The sequence below is a fragment of the Vitis vinifera genome, chromosome 14, assembly GCF_030704535.1.
Source record: "Vitis vinifera cultivar Pinot Noir 40024 chromosome 14, ASM3070453v1".
Lineage (NCBI taxonomy): Eukaryota > Viridiplantae > Streptophyta > Magnoliopsida > Vitales > Vitaceae > Vitis > Vitis vinifera.
In genome coordinates, this window is record NC_081818.1 from 4,080,321 (window position 1) to 4,096,409 (window position 16,089).

The 16,089-nt window shown below is 30.9% G+C and overlaps 2 protein-coding genes across 2 annotated transcripts; both read left to right on the top strand.

The window, feature by feature from the left end:
• The first annotated feature begins 8,995 nt into the window (after positions 1-8,995).
• LOC104881459 (F-box/kelch-repeat protein At1g57790-like) lies at positions 8,996-10,266 on the top strand. The gene has a single exon (XM_019224809.1). The coding sequence runs from the start codon at positions 9,046-9,048 to the stop codon at positions 10,264-10,266; it is 1,221 nt and encodes a 406-aa protein (XP_019080354.1). The 5' UTR covers positions 8,996-9,045.
• Positions 10,267-11,913: 1,647 nt separating this feature from the next.
• Positions 11,914-13,143, top strand: LOC104881458 (F-box/kelch-repeat protein At1g57790). The gene has a single exon (XM_010661799.1). It carries the CDS (start codon positions 11,914-11,916, stop codon positions 13,141-13,143), a length of 1,230 nt encoding a protein of 409 aa, XP_010660101.1.
• The last annotated feature ends 2,946 nt before the right edge of the window (positions 13,144-16,089 follow it).

Sequence of the window (16,089 nt, forward strand, 5' to 3'; positions counted from 1 at the left end):
TGAGGATAAGGCCAAAAATGCCATAGGTATATCTCTGGCTATAAAAATAGTAGTGGGCCAGCCTTTGGGTGGTGACTGATAGCTGATGGTATTACCTCTGCATTTATTTGCTTTAATTTCCTTCCGGGGTATCTATTTCTCTTTGTCATTTTCCTTGAATATTTCTGTCCCGTCCTTGCCTGCATACCTTTTCATTCACACTTTTGGGACCCAAAAGGAAAAAACAAAAGAATTCAGAATGTTTTTAAGGAAAATTGATTATTCCTTTCCTTAATTTCCTTGTAAGAGACCTTTATGCTATTGAGAATATTTTAATTCATGGGTAAACCGAAACTAATTTCAAGCTTTCAATTAACCAAACCAACCTAAAAAAATCTCAATTTGTCAACAAATTAAAAGAAAGATTCCTTATCGATTTGGAATGTTTTGCATTTTTTTGGGGAGATTAGGAAAGACAACCAAGTAACCCTCATCCCAATCTTGTTAATATCTATTCTCATTCCTATCATAAAAAAAGAAAATAAAAAATAAATAGAAGAATGTAAATATTTGTAATTTATTTTAAAAAAAATAATATTTTATTTATTTTTAAAAGGTTAAAAAATAAATAAAAGAAAAAAGTAAAATAAATTTTTATTTAAAATTATATATAATAGAGATAAGATTAGATAAAATAAAGCCGTATCAACTTTTCCAATCTCATTTATCCTTATCATAAATTCTTTTTATTAGGTAAAAGATAAGTAACTTGGAAAAATCCTCTCTATTACCATATTTAGGGGTAGTAGGGTTTTTTATTATTATTATTTTGAAAAATTAATTTTAAAAAGTAAGTTTCTTCTCCTTGAAATAAAATATTTTCAACTTATTTATAATTATTTTTACAAATTATTTTTATTTTGTCATCCTTTGAGATGATGTGCGTTGGCATTTGTTAGATGTCATATTTTTCATTAAATTCAATGTTTAATTCCTCTTAGCTGTTTCCTTTGTCCTTTCTCCTTATCTCCGCACTTGGGTCACGGCCGGTGAAAACAAGAAAGAATATGGAGGGAATTTAGGGCATGTTTGGTTCAATTGAGATTCTCAAAGAGAAAAATTAGAATTTAAAAAGAAAGTGAGACTTTTGAGAATGAGAATGAGATTTTTTAGGGAAAAGATTGAATTTGAAAGGGAAGCTGGAATTTTGAGAGTGAGATTAAGATTCTTTCCCGGAAAAGTCTGAATTTTTTAAAAGGGAAGTCAGGATTTTGAGAGGGAAAATTAAAAAAAAATTTAAGTTATCTGAAGAGAAAATTCCTAATAATTGTAAAGAATAAAAAATGAATTAAAATAATGATAATAATAAATGAAATAAAAATAATATTTGTAGATTAATTTTGAAACAAAAAAGGTAGGCTTTTATTTTAATTGTAATTTAGCAAGATATGATTAAAATTATAAAATAATTTTGTTATTTTGTTATTTTGTGCTAATATAACAATTAGTTTTTAACCATAATCTATTTTAAATTACTCTTGCTTTTGGCATAGTGGGCCTAGTAAGAGGCAAACACAGCACGACGGGCTATTAGCTTAGTGGTAGAGAGCGAAAATATTTAAATTTTTTTTTTAGATATTTACTTTCCAGGAAAGAATTGGTATCAAATATTTCAAAATTTTCATTACTAGAATAAAATTGATTAAATAGAGCTTTTATTTATAATTATAATTTTATTTTACATAGAAAAAACTTTTTTTAAAAAAAATTGAATTTTTAATTTTAAAAAGATCACCATGTTTCTCATAAATCCATTATTTTTATTATTATGTTTTTTTTTGTGTTAATTGAAATAATTTAATTGTAAATAATATATTAATTATATGTAAATTTATGATTTAAGATAATTTAACTTTACACTAAAAATATCTTATAATTAGTTAACAATAATTTTATTGATGAATTATTCAATTTTCTTGTTCATAATAGTTTGCCCTTTAGTGAGAGTATTTAGAGTGTGTTGAGTTCATAATAAATAAAAGCAATCTATTAGCTAATTTTACCATCATTTTTATTTTATTTTATCAAAATTATTTAAATAAATATAATTGTAATATTTATTTTTTATTAATTATTTAAGAAAAATAATTCTTATAAATAAATGAAATAGGGTTTATTTTGAATTCAAATTTTATTGCATTAAATAATTAAAAATAAAATGTTTTATTCTAAAAGAAATTCTATTTCAACATAAATCAATTTAAAATACATTTTTATTTAATATAATTTTCACAAATCAATTAAATAACTTTTTATTTATAATTTTAATTTTATTACATGAAGAAACTAATGATAAAATATTTTAATTTTAAAAAATTTAGAATTGTTATAAGGATATATATATATATATATATATATATATATAAAAGAATTCTTATATTTATCTAGATATTATTTAAAATAAATTTATCATTATAAATTTGAAAATGATAAGAAATTTATAAACTCTTCTTTAGTTGCCTAATAATAAGGGGATTCATGACTTGCAATTTTAATTCCCTCTCTCTAACTCATTTCCAAATACAATATGTGCAAAATCCTTTTTTCAAATTAATGATAAATATGAATATTAAATAGATTTTTTTTAAATATTTCTTTATTTTTAAAAATTCTATTTTATGACATTTTTTTCCTTTAAATCATAAAAATTTTGGTAACAAAAATTTCATTAGGGGGGCTTTTTGCTATAATAAAAATTTGAGGTGGAGAAAATTTCAAATTCTACAAAAGAAGAATATATATATGTGTCTTCTTCATAAATATAATTTCATTCTTTAAAATAATTAAAAAAACTATTTACAAGAATTAAATTTTGAAAAATGTTACTGCTAAATTTCTTCCTAACCAAATTAGAATCTTAAATGGGAAGCCCTTCTCCACGTTATCTTCATCTGTATGTATACTTTGTACGTCGTCAACATACTCGAAGAGAAGTCTAGGGATGGACGGAGAGAAGAGAAAAAGGAGTGGAAAGTCCAATCGTCTTCACACCATTGCTCCAGTCGATGGTCGGATCTTCCCACTTTAAGTCATTAGACTTGAGGTATGAAAAAACCGTCAGTTTTGGGACGTGACATTTTATCTATTAGAAATTTTTTATATTTTATTATTTTGTGGAATTATTGCCTTAAAGATGAAATTGCTTCATTTTCTGTTGGATCCTATACTCCTATGCAAATATTAACTATAAGGTTACTTTTGGGTATGGAAAGTTTTCTCTCTAGGCCCTTTATGTTTCCTTTTTCTTTTCTTTTTATTTGCATATATGTTATTTCGTGTTTGGTTGTGGGATTTGTTTGCTCATCACTTCCCTTATATCGGGTGTTTTGTGGCTAGGCATATTATTCTCCACTTTCTAAAAGTATTTTGATGTTGAACTATATTTTTAGGAATGGTCATTGTGCATAACATGCAATAAAAATAAAAATAAAATAATAACAAAAAAAAAAAAAACATGCATAAGTGTAAAAGAGGGTGACTCTCATTTTAGGTTTCCTAGTTTCCTCTTTCTTTTGATTGTCAAATATATTTGGAGAGGAGAGATTACTCATATTTTCCCATTTTTTTAGTTGAGGAATTGTAAGTATTAGGAGGTGTCTCTAATTCTTAATTTAAAAAAATATATATTTTTTTCTAGAAGGAAAATATTATATAGAATATTTCTTAAGTTTATATCTAATTATAATTAGATTCCAATAAAAAAAAATTAGCAAAAATATCACTATACATATTTTAAATCAAGAGGGAAAAAATTAATGAGAGAATTGATCTTGTAAGGACTATATATGGTGTATAGAAATATGAGGACAATGAGAAACACTTAATGGAATAAAAGGACCTACAAAGGTGTAGACTTATGGTTCGGAATAGAGATACAAAGAATGAGAAAAAAGTGAGATGTATCATGTTAAACGTGTACCTTTATGGATGGTTAGTTTAATTTTTTATGTTCTTTTAATACTTAGATTCTTTGTAGAAGAAGAAAAGTTAGTAAGAATATATCTCTATAGATATTTAAATAGTGAGTTAAAAAAACTATGAGAGGGATGAGTTTTTTTATTCTTTTAATTTCTCTTTCATTTTTTTTTTCAAAATTTTTCACTTCTTAAACACTTCTAAAGCATTTTTAATTTTATTTTAATTATCTCTGTAATAAATTTTTGTCAAAATTTGCATAAATTATATCCCTTACAATATATTTATGTTGTACATACATAACATTAATATGTGGATTAAAAAGTGATATAGAAAACGGTTAAAATTAGCTTTAAACTTATCTCAAATGTTCATGTTAATAAATAAGTTTCGAGAAGAAGGTAGAAAAGGTAGGTGTAGTTATAAAAAGGTTTAGCTTTGAATTAAGATATTTTTGTGTTAGTAAATAAGCTTTGAGAAGAAAGTATAAAGGGTAGGCGTGGTATTTTAGGAATATTGAAATTTTTTGAAAATAAATTAGCATCAAAATGGATTTTTCTAGTATTTTTAGTAAATAATTGAGATTTTATTTTTTTAAAGGGAAGAGATGATTATTGGATAAAGATTTTTGTGGAAACAAAATTTATGCATAAGATATTTTCAACATGATTTTTAGAATAAGATTATTATTATTTTTTTAATAGAAGGATTTTCTAATTATGTTGAGGATAAAATAATGATTTATAAGATTCCCTCCATAACAATTTAGGAATAAGATTTATTTTTCAAAATAAGATTTTTTTCTAGAAATATTTTGAGGATAAAAAAGGTGAATTATTATTATTATTATTTTAACATCCTTTCATTCTTTTATTGATTATTATGTTTAGAGTTGTTTTAATAATAATAATGATTGAGAATTTTATGAAAATATTTGAAAACAAAATGGTCATTTCTTAACATTATTTTTTATGAATAAATGAGAATGTTGAAATTTCTTTTAATGAAATAAAAGTTTATTTTTCTAATCTTCATTTTTAATAAATAATTTGAAATTATGTAAGAGTATTGAAAGTAAGTTGTCCTTTATATAATTTTTTTTATTTGTCAAAACTTAAGGATAAACTTAATTTATTTCCATTTGTGTTACTTAAATTATGTTATTCATATATCGCAGAGTCACTTCCTGATTGAGGACGGAGGAGCTCATCGTCAAACTCGCAGAGTCACCTTCGGCGGCAGCTCACAGCCGACACCTGGAGAGTCCCGACCCACGATCAAGTCCTCTTCCATTGCCACTGTCGGTGCCCAGAGACAGACCCACGATCAAGGTCAGGTGCTTTGGGTAAAGAAGAGAGGATGCCACCATAATACTTCTCATAAAGTTGCATGAAATCATAAAGCTTTACATCAAGAAACGAAGCCACCGATAGGTTCCTGCGTTCATTGTTATTACAGGTATCATCATCATCATCATCCCTTGAAATTAGCTCCTCCATTATTCTCCCACTTGATGCTTTGCATCCAAATTTAGTAATTTTGCTCCATGTAAACTATAGTGAAGGTCGGAAAAGGGAGAATACTAAAATGATAGAAATTTACCTTATATAATTTTTATTTCTTTGATTTTAAAAAATATTAAAAGAATTCTTATATTTGTACAAGACATTCTATTTTAAAAACAAAACAAAATTTATCTAAACATTATTCAAAATTAAATTTATCTTTATAAATTTGAAATTTTTTAAAAATTTATATAATATTCCTTTTTAGTTGTGTGATAATAAGTGAATTGATGTGCGTTTAACTCTCTTTAACTCATTTCCAAATACACTTGATGACGTGGATAGTATAAGATAGTGGATGACATACTTGATGTTTCTTGATATATATATATATATATATATATATATATATATATATATATATATATATATATATATATATATATATATATAATGAAGTGGATAATATAAGATAAGATAGTGGATAACATACCCTATCTCTTGTTTTGCTGTTAATGGGATATGATAAGTTATCGTATCACTTATTTTATCTTGTATTTAATCAAATATAAAATAAGATAAGTAGTGAGATATATTATCCAATATCCTTTTTATATCCCTTTTACATAAAATTTGTTAATTGGAGTTAAGATATAAAATATATATATCTCATATATTATATGAGATATATATTATAAATTTATTTACTTTATCATTTTTATATTACTTGTTTTATATAAAAAATTTTGATTAAAAATTAAGTTTATGGTTCAAAAAGAAGAATTTTAAAAAATATTTATAAATTTTAAATATTTTAATCATGAATATTATTAAATATAAGAGAAGTTTTAAATTTTCTTTAATAAAAAAATTGAAATATAATATAATTTTTATTTTAAACTTAGATATTGAAAAATAATATACATTCCATTTTATTTTTTATTTTTAATTTATTCTACAAACTAAATGTATGCATGATATCGTATTACCAACCAAGTATAGCCTAAAGATTTAATTTATGGGAAAAAAAGACAAACAAAAACAAAATGAAAAACAATAAGGTATGTCAAGAAATCTACACTTATTATTTATCGCCGTCGTTATACTTTCTCTGGGTATTCAACAGACTTAAGAGGAGAAGTCTAGGCATGGACGGAGTGAAGAGAAAAAGGAGTGGAAAGTCCAATCGTCTTCGCAAGATTGCTATAGTTGATAGGAAGAGAGGTCACAGGAGTAGGAGAAAAAAAGGGTCATGGTCTGATCTTCCTCAAGATATACCAATACTGGAACGATTACACCTAGTTGATCGAATCCGCTTCCGTGCGGTCTGCAAGAATTGGCTATTAGCGCCTGTTCATTACATTCAACCTGATAAATTGCCATGGATAATGAATTATTGGTTTTCCAGTGATCCTACCATATGTTCACTCTCTGAACCTTCTCGCAAACTTCCTTACATTCTGAAAGATGAAAGGGCATGGAACTTGCTGTCTCATGCAATTGTTTGTGCTTTCAGATTTGGTTGGGTCCTTTTGGCCAAAAGGGTTTGTAAGATTGTTGATGTTACTTTCTATTATGTCTATAATCCTCTCACCAAAGAGATTATATCATTGCCTAGATTGAAGTGGCAACGAGGACAAAGAAATAAATATTTTTGGGAAAACCAGGCCACCTTCTCCTGACTGTGTTCATTGTGCCACATATTTGCAATAGGGAAGAAATCTTCATCAGCACATACTCCAATGGGGATACAACATGGAAGACTCGTAATGTTACTCCTCCGCGTCCATACTTTTTCCCTATCACATGGCCTACATGAAGGGAACTTTTTATTGTTATAGTGCAGTGGAAGCGCGCGCTGTCATCCTTCAATGTTGCTACCCAAGACTGGAGGATGCTTACTGAACACCACTGGAGGAACTGCTGGGAATGGACTCTTGCTGGAGGGATGTCTTACTTTTTTGCATATAGTGGAGATCTTTACCTAGTACAACTCAGAGAATTAAACATTGATATGCCTGATTACAATATATACAGGTTTGATTGGTTGGATGGGGCTTGGAAAAAGGTGGAAAGCTTGGAAGGTGGAGCAATATTTATTGGCAAGTTTTCTTTTGGAGTGTCAGCAGGAGAGCAAACAAAGATGGTTGCAAATAAGGCCTACTATTTCAGTCCGCGGACATCCTTACCCAGGTTCCTCATCTATGGGTCAACGGAAAAAAAGGCCTGCTGATATGGGAGAGAAGTCTGAGTCCCAGGATACCATAAATTATGCTGCTCCTGCAGGTATGGGTGGGAGTATTAGGATCTGGATGGAACCTCCTCTGTTGACACCTTCGGGAGGTTAATGGATCAAGGTTTAGTTTACATGTATCATGCTTTGGACACAGTTAGATTTCATGTACTAGAAATTCTTTATGTTCTATTATTTTGTGGAATAATAGCCTTTAGATAAAATTTCTTTATTTTCTGGTAGGCTCCCACGCAAATATTAACTATGAGGCTACTTTTGGGTATGGAAAGTAGTAATAAAAGAAAAAATAAAATAAAATAATGCTCAGAAAATTCTTGGCTGAGCATCTTACTTTGAATTCTAATTCCATTGCTAAGGGGACAACACCAAAGAAAACTTGAGGCACTGCAAGCCCAGCAAGCAGAAAACAAGTCTAATAATTGTCTTCGGATTCGCATTTATCTATGAAGAGGATACCCAAAATACTAGTTGGAATCTGCACCAGATACGTACAAGTCCAAGAAAGAATGAAGCAAAGTCCCACAGTCAATTTTACTTAAAAAAACCTGTCATAAACCAGGGATTCATATATTTGATGTTCCATGGTTGGTCTTGCTCACCCAAAATCATATGATACAAATACTAAAAATCCTTGATTTACCAGCTGTTTCAAAGATTGAACTCCCATAACATGCAATTGCATTGGTCCCTGCAAATTGTTGCAGCACCAGCAGTAAACGATCAGGCAAGCCATGGAAACGAGAAAACATAACATACTGAGCATTAACAACCAAGGCTTACTGTAAGAGAATAAGCATATCTCCTCTGAAACAAATCCAGAACCATAAAAATAATCTCAATGAAAAAATTCATATTTTCTTTTTTAATCTTCTCAATTTTAGAAATAAGAATATATATATATATATATTTTTTATCTTACAAAATAACTAATAAAACACAAATTTTCCAATAAATTACTATACGATAACAAACAAATCATCCAGGAAAAAGAGAAAAAAAAAATATGATGGGCTAGCAATCCTTTTTTGTGACAAGTACTTTCAACTGCTTACAACATTATTGGTATGTAGGAGTTTGTGTAGGAAAGAAATTCTAAACAGATTTTGAATAGAAAAAAAATCTTTACTTGTATCTTTACGTTGTTGTATCTTTTCCAAAAACATATGGAAGCAAATATATTTCAAGGAAACTTCCCAAAAACCTTTATATATATATCAAAGCAATTGGTTCCTTTAATAAAAGAAATTGTAACCCTTTTTTGGACGAGAAAGCTGGTGAGTTTTTTCTACTTTCTCTACGTATACAACAGACTTGAAGAGGAGTCGTCTAGGCATGGACGGAGAGACGGGAAAAAGGAGCGGAAAGTCCGATGGTCTTCTCACTATTGCTCCAGTTGATGGGAAGAGAGGTGGTAAGAGTAAGACAAAAAGCGGGCCATGGTCGGATCTTCCTCCAGATATAGTATTACTAATACTGGAGCGACTACACCTAGTTGATCGAATCCGCTTCCGTGCGGTCTGCAAGAATTGGCGATTAGCACCTATTCAATACATTCAGCCAGACAAATTACCATGGATAATGAATTATTGGTTTTGGAATGATCCTACCATGTGTTCACTCTCTGAACCTTCTCGCAAACTTCCTTACATTCTGACAGATGAAAGGGCATGGAACTTGCTGTCCAATGCAACTGTCTGTGCTTCTAGATTTGGTTGGGTCCTTTTGGCTAAAAGGGTTTATGAGCTTTATAATGTTACTTTCTACCATCTCTATAATCCTCTCACCCAAGAGATTATATCATTGCCCAGATTTAAATGGCAACGAGCACAAAGGCATAAATATCTTTGGGAAAAGCTGGCCACCTTCTCATCTGTTCCAACTTCTCCTGAATGTGTGTTCATTGTGGTGCATGTTTGCAATAGGGAAGAAATCTTCATCAGCACATACTCCAATGGGGATACAAAATGGAAGACTCGTAACGTTACTCCTCCGCGTCAATACTTTTTCCCTAATTCCCATATGGCCTACATGGAGGGAACTTTTTATTGTTATAGTGAAGAGGGAGTGCTGTCATCCTTCAATCTTGCTACCCAAGAGTGGAGGCTGTTGACTGAACGTCATTGGAAGGAATGCCGGGTCTGGACTCTTGTTGGATGGGTGTCTTACTTTCTTGCATACGGTGGACATCTGTATCTAGTAGAACTCAGAGGATTTGAATTTGATCTTCATATTCCTGAGTGCGATATATACAAGTTTGATTGGTTGGATAGGGATTGGAAAAAGATGGAAAGCTTGGAAGGCGGAGCAATATTTCTTAGCGAGTTTCCGTTTGGAATTTCAGCAGGAGAGCAAACAAAAATGGTTGCGAACAGGGTCTACTATTTCTCTTGCCAAGGGTGCTCACCTAGGTTCTTAATCTATGGGTCAGAGGAAAAAAGGCTTGCAGGTATAGGAGAAAAGTTTGAGTCCCAGGATACAATATATTATGCTTCTCCTACAGGTATGGGTGCGAAGGGAAGGATCTGGATGGAACCTCCATTGTTGATGCCTTAGGGAGGTTAATGAATCAATGTTTAGTTTATAGATACCACGCTTCGGACAGAGTTATATTTCATGTCGTAGAAATTCTTCATGTTTTATTATTTGTGGAATAATTGCCTTTAGATGAAATTTCTTCCTTTTCTGTTAGTCTCTCCTTTGAGGTTCATATTTAAAGCAGTGAAAAGAAAGTTCTTGAACTATCACTGGATATCCCATTCTTGAGAGACAAGATTTAGCCTCTACTTTATGAGTGTTTTCAGTTATTAATGTTACCCCATGTTTAGAAGTCTTTCGTAATCATATAATTTCAATCTGCCTTTGGAAAGCCTAATCAGAAATTAGATGGTGAAACTATCTGATATAATTGGAAGGTATTAGGAAAGTGGATTCTAATAATTTAATTTAATTTAATTTCTCAAAATTAGGAAAGTGGATTTTAATAATTTTATTTTATTTCTCTTAAAATTTTCAAACATAGGGAATTAAAAAAGTTTTATCACCATTTTTTCCTTTTATTTTTATTTTTCTAATTTCTATATTTCTAAATTTCTAACATCCATATATAGTGTAAAGTAAAGCAAAATAAAAAAATAATGAAAATAAATAATAGAATAAAATACTACAACAAGAAAAAAGATTTATACACAAAAGTTCATATTAAATAATAGTAAAGTATTAGCTAATTTTACTATCATTTTATTTTTTATCAAAATTATTTAAAGAAATATAATTGTAATTTTTAGTTTTTTATTAATTATTGAATGAAAAACTAATTCTTATATATAAATAAATGAAATAGAGTTATTGACTTTATTTAGAATTCAAATTTTGTATTAAATAACTAAAAATAAAATATCCTATTCTAAAGAAATTGTATTTCAACATAAATCAATTTAAAATATATATTTTTCTTTAATATAATTTTGATAAATGAATTAAAATAGCTTTTTATTTATAATTTTGCTTTTATTACATGAAGAAACTAATGACAAAAAAAAATTTAATTTTAAAAATATTTTTAAAGTAAAGTTGTTTAATAATAAACATATTTATTGAAATAACAATTTAGAAAAATAATTAAATAAAATTATATTTATATTTATATACAAATATTCGTAGTACTGTACCTTATAGTAGTCTTGCTTCATGTAAAGAAGGAAAATCCAATTTATCTTGAAGCTAACAAAAGGGAGAATACCTCTTCCATCAGCTACATGCTTGGCCAATAGTGTGCAATACCCTTCCCAAGTTACTAAAAGATAAAAATTTACCTCATATTTTAAAAAATTGTTTTCAAAATTTAAACAATTATGGAAGTGAACAATTTTTATTTATTTAATTTTAAAAATTTTGAATTTGTTTTCAAGCATAGATATTTACTTATTTTTTATATAAGAATTCTTATATTTGTAGGATACTTTTTATTTTTTAAAAAATAGAAAATTTATCTAAACATTATTCAAAATTAAATTATTTTTATAAATTTCAAAATTTAATATTTTTAAAAATATTAAATTATTTTTATAAATTATTCAAAATGAGAAAGCTGGTGACGGTAGTTGGAGTTTGTTTAGGAAAGGAATCCACATTCTATCAAAAATTTGTTTTCATCTTTATACTTTGTGTACGTATTCAACGTAGGAGAGGAGAAGTCTAGGCATGGACGGAGAGAAGAGAAAAAGGAGTGGAGGGTTCAATCGTCTTGGCACCATTGTTCCAGTTGACAGGAAGAGAGGTGGTAAGAGTAAGACAAAAAGCGCGTCATGGTCGGAACTTCCTCAAGATGTACTATTACTAATACTGGAACGATTACACCTAGTTGATCGAATCCGCTTCCGTGTGGTATGCAAGAATTGGCTGCTAGCACCTATTCATTACATTCAACCTGATAGTTTGCCATGGATGATGAAGTATTCGTTTGTGGATCCTACCATATGCTTGCTCTCTGAACCTTCTCGCAAACTGCCTTACATTCTGATAGACGAAAGGGCGTGGAGCTTGCTGTCCGATGCAACTGTCTGTGCTTCAAGATTTGGTTGGGTCCTTTTTTCCAAAATAGTTTATGAGCTTTGTAATGTTACTTTCTATTATGTCTATAATCCTCTCACCAAAGAGATTATATCTCTGCCCAGATTTAAGTGGCAACGAGCGCAAAGACATAAATATCTTCCGGAAAAGCAGGCCACCTTCTCGTCCGTTCCAACTTCTCCTGATTGTGTGTTCATTCTGGCACATATTTGTGACAGGGAAGAAATCTTCATCAGCACATACTCCAATGGGGATACAGAATGGGAGACTCGTGACGTTACTCCTCCGCATCCATGCTTTTTCCCTAATTACCGTATGGTCTACATGGAGGGAACCTTTTATTGTTATAGTGAAGAGGGAGCGCTGTCATCCTTCAATGTTGCTGCCCAAGAGTGGAGTCTATTGACTGAATGCAATTCGAAGAACTGCTGGGACTGGAGTTATGTTGGAGGGATGTTGTACTTTCTTGCATATGGTGGACATCTGTGTCTAGTAGAACTCAGGGAACTTGAATTTAACGTTGATATGCCCGAGTGCAATATATATAGATTTGATTGGTTAGATAGGGTTTGGAAAAAGATGGAAAGCTTGGAAGGTGGAGCAATATTCCTTGGCAAGTTTTCGTTTGGAATTTCAGCAGGAGAGCAAACAAAAATGGTTGCGAACAGGGTCTACTATTTCTCTTGGCAATCATATTCACATAGGTTCCTAATCTATGGGTCGGAGGAAAAAAAGCCTGCAGGTAAGGGAGAAAAGTCCGAGTCACAGGATACAATATATTATGGTACTCTTGCAGGTATGGATGTGAGTCAATGGATCTGGATGGAACCTCCTCTGTTAATGTCTTCGGGAGGTCAATGAATCAAGGTCTAGTTTATATAAATCATGCTTTGGACAAAGTTAGATTTCACATACTAGAAATTCTTTATGTTCTATTATTTTGTGGAATAATCACCTTTGGATGAAATTTCTTCATTATCTGGTTGGCTCCTATGAAAATATTAACTATAAGGCTACTTATAGTTCGGTTATCATGAAAAAAAATGACAAAAGCCCTTCTATTTGTTGCATTAACAATCTTCCAGAGGATTCATATATCAAAGCCATCGCAAATTCTAATCCCATTGCTAAGTGGACAACACCAAGGGAATATTAAAACTGGCGTAAGGCACTTCAATCCCAGCAAGCAGAAAACCAGTCCAATATTATATAGCATCTTACCTTCTACACTTACATTACTCCATACCAAGGATTTTACCTACAGAAGTTTTCAACCATAAAGTACAATTTTTATTGCCTCATTATCTCATAGCATGCCAAGTATCTTATTGGCGAAAACAGGTCATTGATGCTTATATTTCTGGTTGAAAAATCTTTGTTGAAATCTGTCATAAACCAGAGATTCGTGCAGTTGATGTTCCATGGTTGGTTTTGCTTACCAATAATTATATGATGCAAATACTAAAAATCCTTGATTTACCAGCTGCTTTGAAGATGAACTCGCTTGTCCCTGAAAATTGTTGCAGCACCATCAACCCACATCCAAACTGAATCAGTAGGATTCATCAGTAGAAGATAAGGCAAGTGATGGAACACCTGGGGATTAATATTGAAGGGATACTGTGAGAGAATAAGCATATCTCCTCTGAAACAAATCCAGAATTCTAGCTTCTGAGTGGTGCTGAAAGGCTTCAGTGAAGTCCTGTAAAACAATGAACATGATTGTGTCTGCCTTGATGTTAAAAAGTAAAAATTTAGAAAAAACGTTTACCTTTTCATGAACATATATATGAAGTCGAAACATTACCCAGATGTCAGCTGCTTCTTGAAAAATATCATCATTCTCTCCCCTTAGCCTCCATAGAGCAGCTTCTAATTCTTTTTGTTAACCAATTTTTGCCTGCAGAGAATTGCCTTCATCATCAACATTTCCCATAGATGCTTGTTTTCCCTTGTCTCATTAGTTTAACTAGGGTGAAAAAGCAGTCTATTTAAATATGAATTGGACTCACTAGCCATCTAGGAGACTCTGGAATGAAGAATAAACCTAGAAGCTGTAATAGGCATGGAACAGTTCCTGAATATCAGATGGAATAAGTCATTTGTACAGAATAACTCTTAGATTAAATGAATGAAATATAAGATCACATTACCAATTAGAGCCAGCACGGGCCAAGTGATGATGGTCCCAATATAAAATGATAGTGATAAGCCACAGCATAGCATCAACTGTTGAATTGTCTATGAACAACGCATAATTAAACACACAACTCTCTAATCCAAGTCTATAAAATGGTCTCTGATTTACCATGTTAACTACTGTAAATCCTCCTCGATTATTGTTGGGCGTTACTTCTGCTAGGTGTTAGAGAGAAAGAAAGAAGGAAAATATGAGAAACCTTTGTGAAAACGATTGCAAGCCACCCCATGATGCAGAATATTTGGGCCAGCCACATTGTCTGTCATAAAAGATTAATCAAAATTGAGAAGAATCAAAGAGTTGATAAATTTTTCTTAGTTGAAAATTTTGCAGTAGGCCTAAAGGTGTTTAAAGGGTAATGAATCTTACACCTCTCCTACCAATGAGATCTGCTATCCTTCCACCTATGAATGCTCGGACTATTCCTCCAACAGTCAAAAAGAACCGAAAACAGATACTGCAAAACGAGATTAAGATTTAAAATAAATAAAATCAATAAAAAGGAGAGGAGTGTAAGAAAAAGAAAACTGATAGGAGAAATCAGAGTGATAATTCTACTTGAACCAGATAGATAACCATTTCACTCCATAGTCTCAATTCCACGAGTGGCTTCTCCCTCAATCATGTTAAATGCCATCAACACTCCTCTTGAGTTGCTTTTAGCCCAAATGTTGGAATGAACTCGAAATATTCCCTCAATGGTGATGACAAACGTGATTTCAAGGCCAAGGGACTGGAAGATATTTGACTTCATGGGGAGTCGTTGGGGAATTCTTTTTAATTCATGAATTTCTGGGAGGCGTTTTGGGATTTACAAAATCAAAGTGTTTGATAATTGTCTTTAGAGCTATCATTTTCTGTGGTCGTCTCTCACTAATTACTTAGTACCTACCCCAGCCACAGAGAGGTCCTGGTCATCCATGAGTCCAGACTCAGCAGGTGATGAATATCCAAGCTAAAAGGGAAAATGTTAAAACGATTTTCTCTGTTTTTCTTAGATAAGTTGAAGAAATCAAGAAAGTTTGTGAAGAAGGCATTGCCCACTAATTTAAATTTTTCTGTTTTTTTTCTTGTACTTTTCTTTTTCATTTTCTTTCCTTGAACTTTCGAAGACCAAACATAGCCCTAGTCTCTGTCGTTTATGGAAACCCATTCCTCCATTTCCTACATTTAGAACCATAAATCCTTTTCTAGCAAAGTAACTGGTATAAGTCCAAACCTTGAATCTTAAGAAATAACAGATAAAAAAAACTTCTTTGTCCTATAGGCCATGAATTGTACTTACAATGTGGCCATAAGTTACAAAACCGCAGACGACCACCAACGTGCTGAAGACAACAACGGCGGTAACGGAGGAAGACTTACCACCAATATCACTATTGGGGCCAATGCAGTGTTCACCATTAGTCTTTTCTTCAACCAGAAGAGACTCCATGACAGATCCACTGTTGCTTCCTCTATCCATAACGTTCTTTGCATGGGAAAGAGAGTGAAGAAAGTTACAGAATTGATCAGAGGAGAGTGATCGGAAAGAAAAAGATTGGTGAGAGTATGAGATAGAGAAAGACTTTGGAAAAGTACTTGTTTAGCATTCAATGATTGTAGAG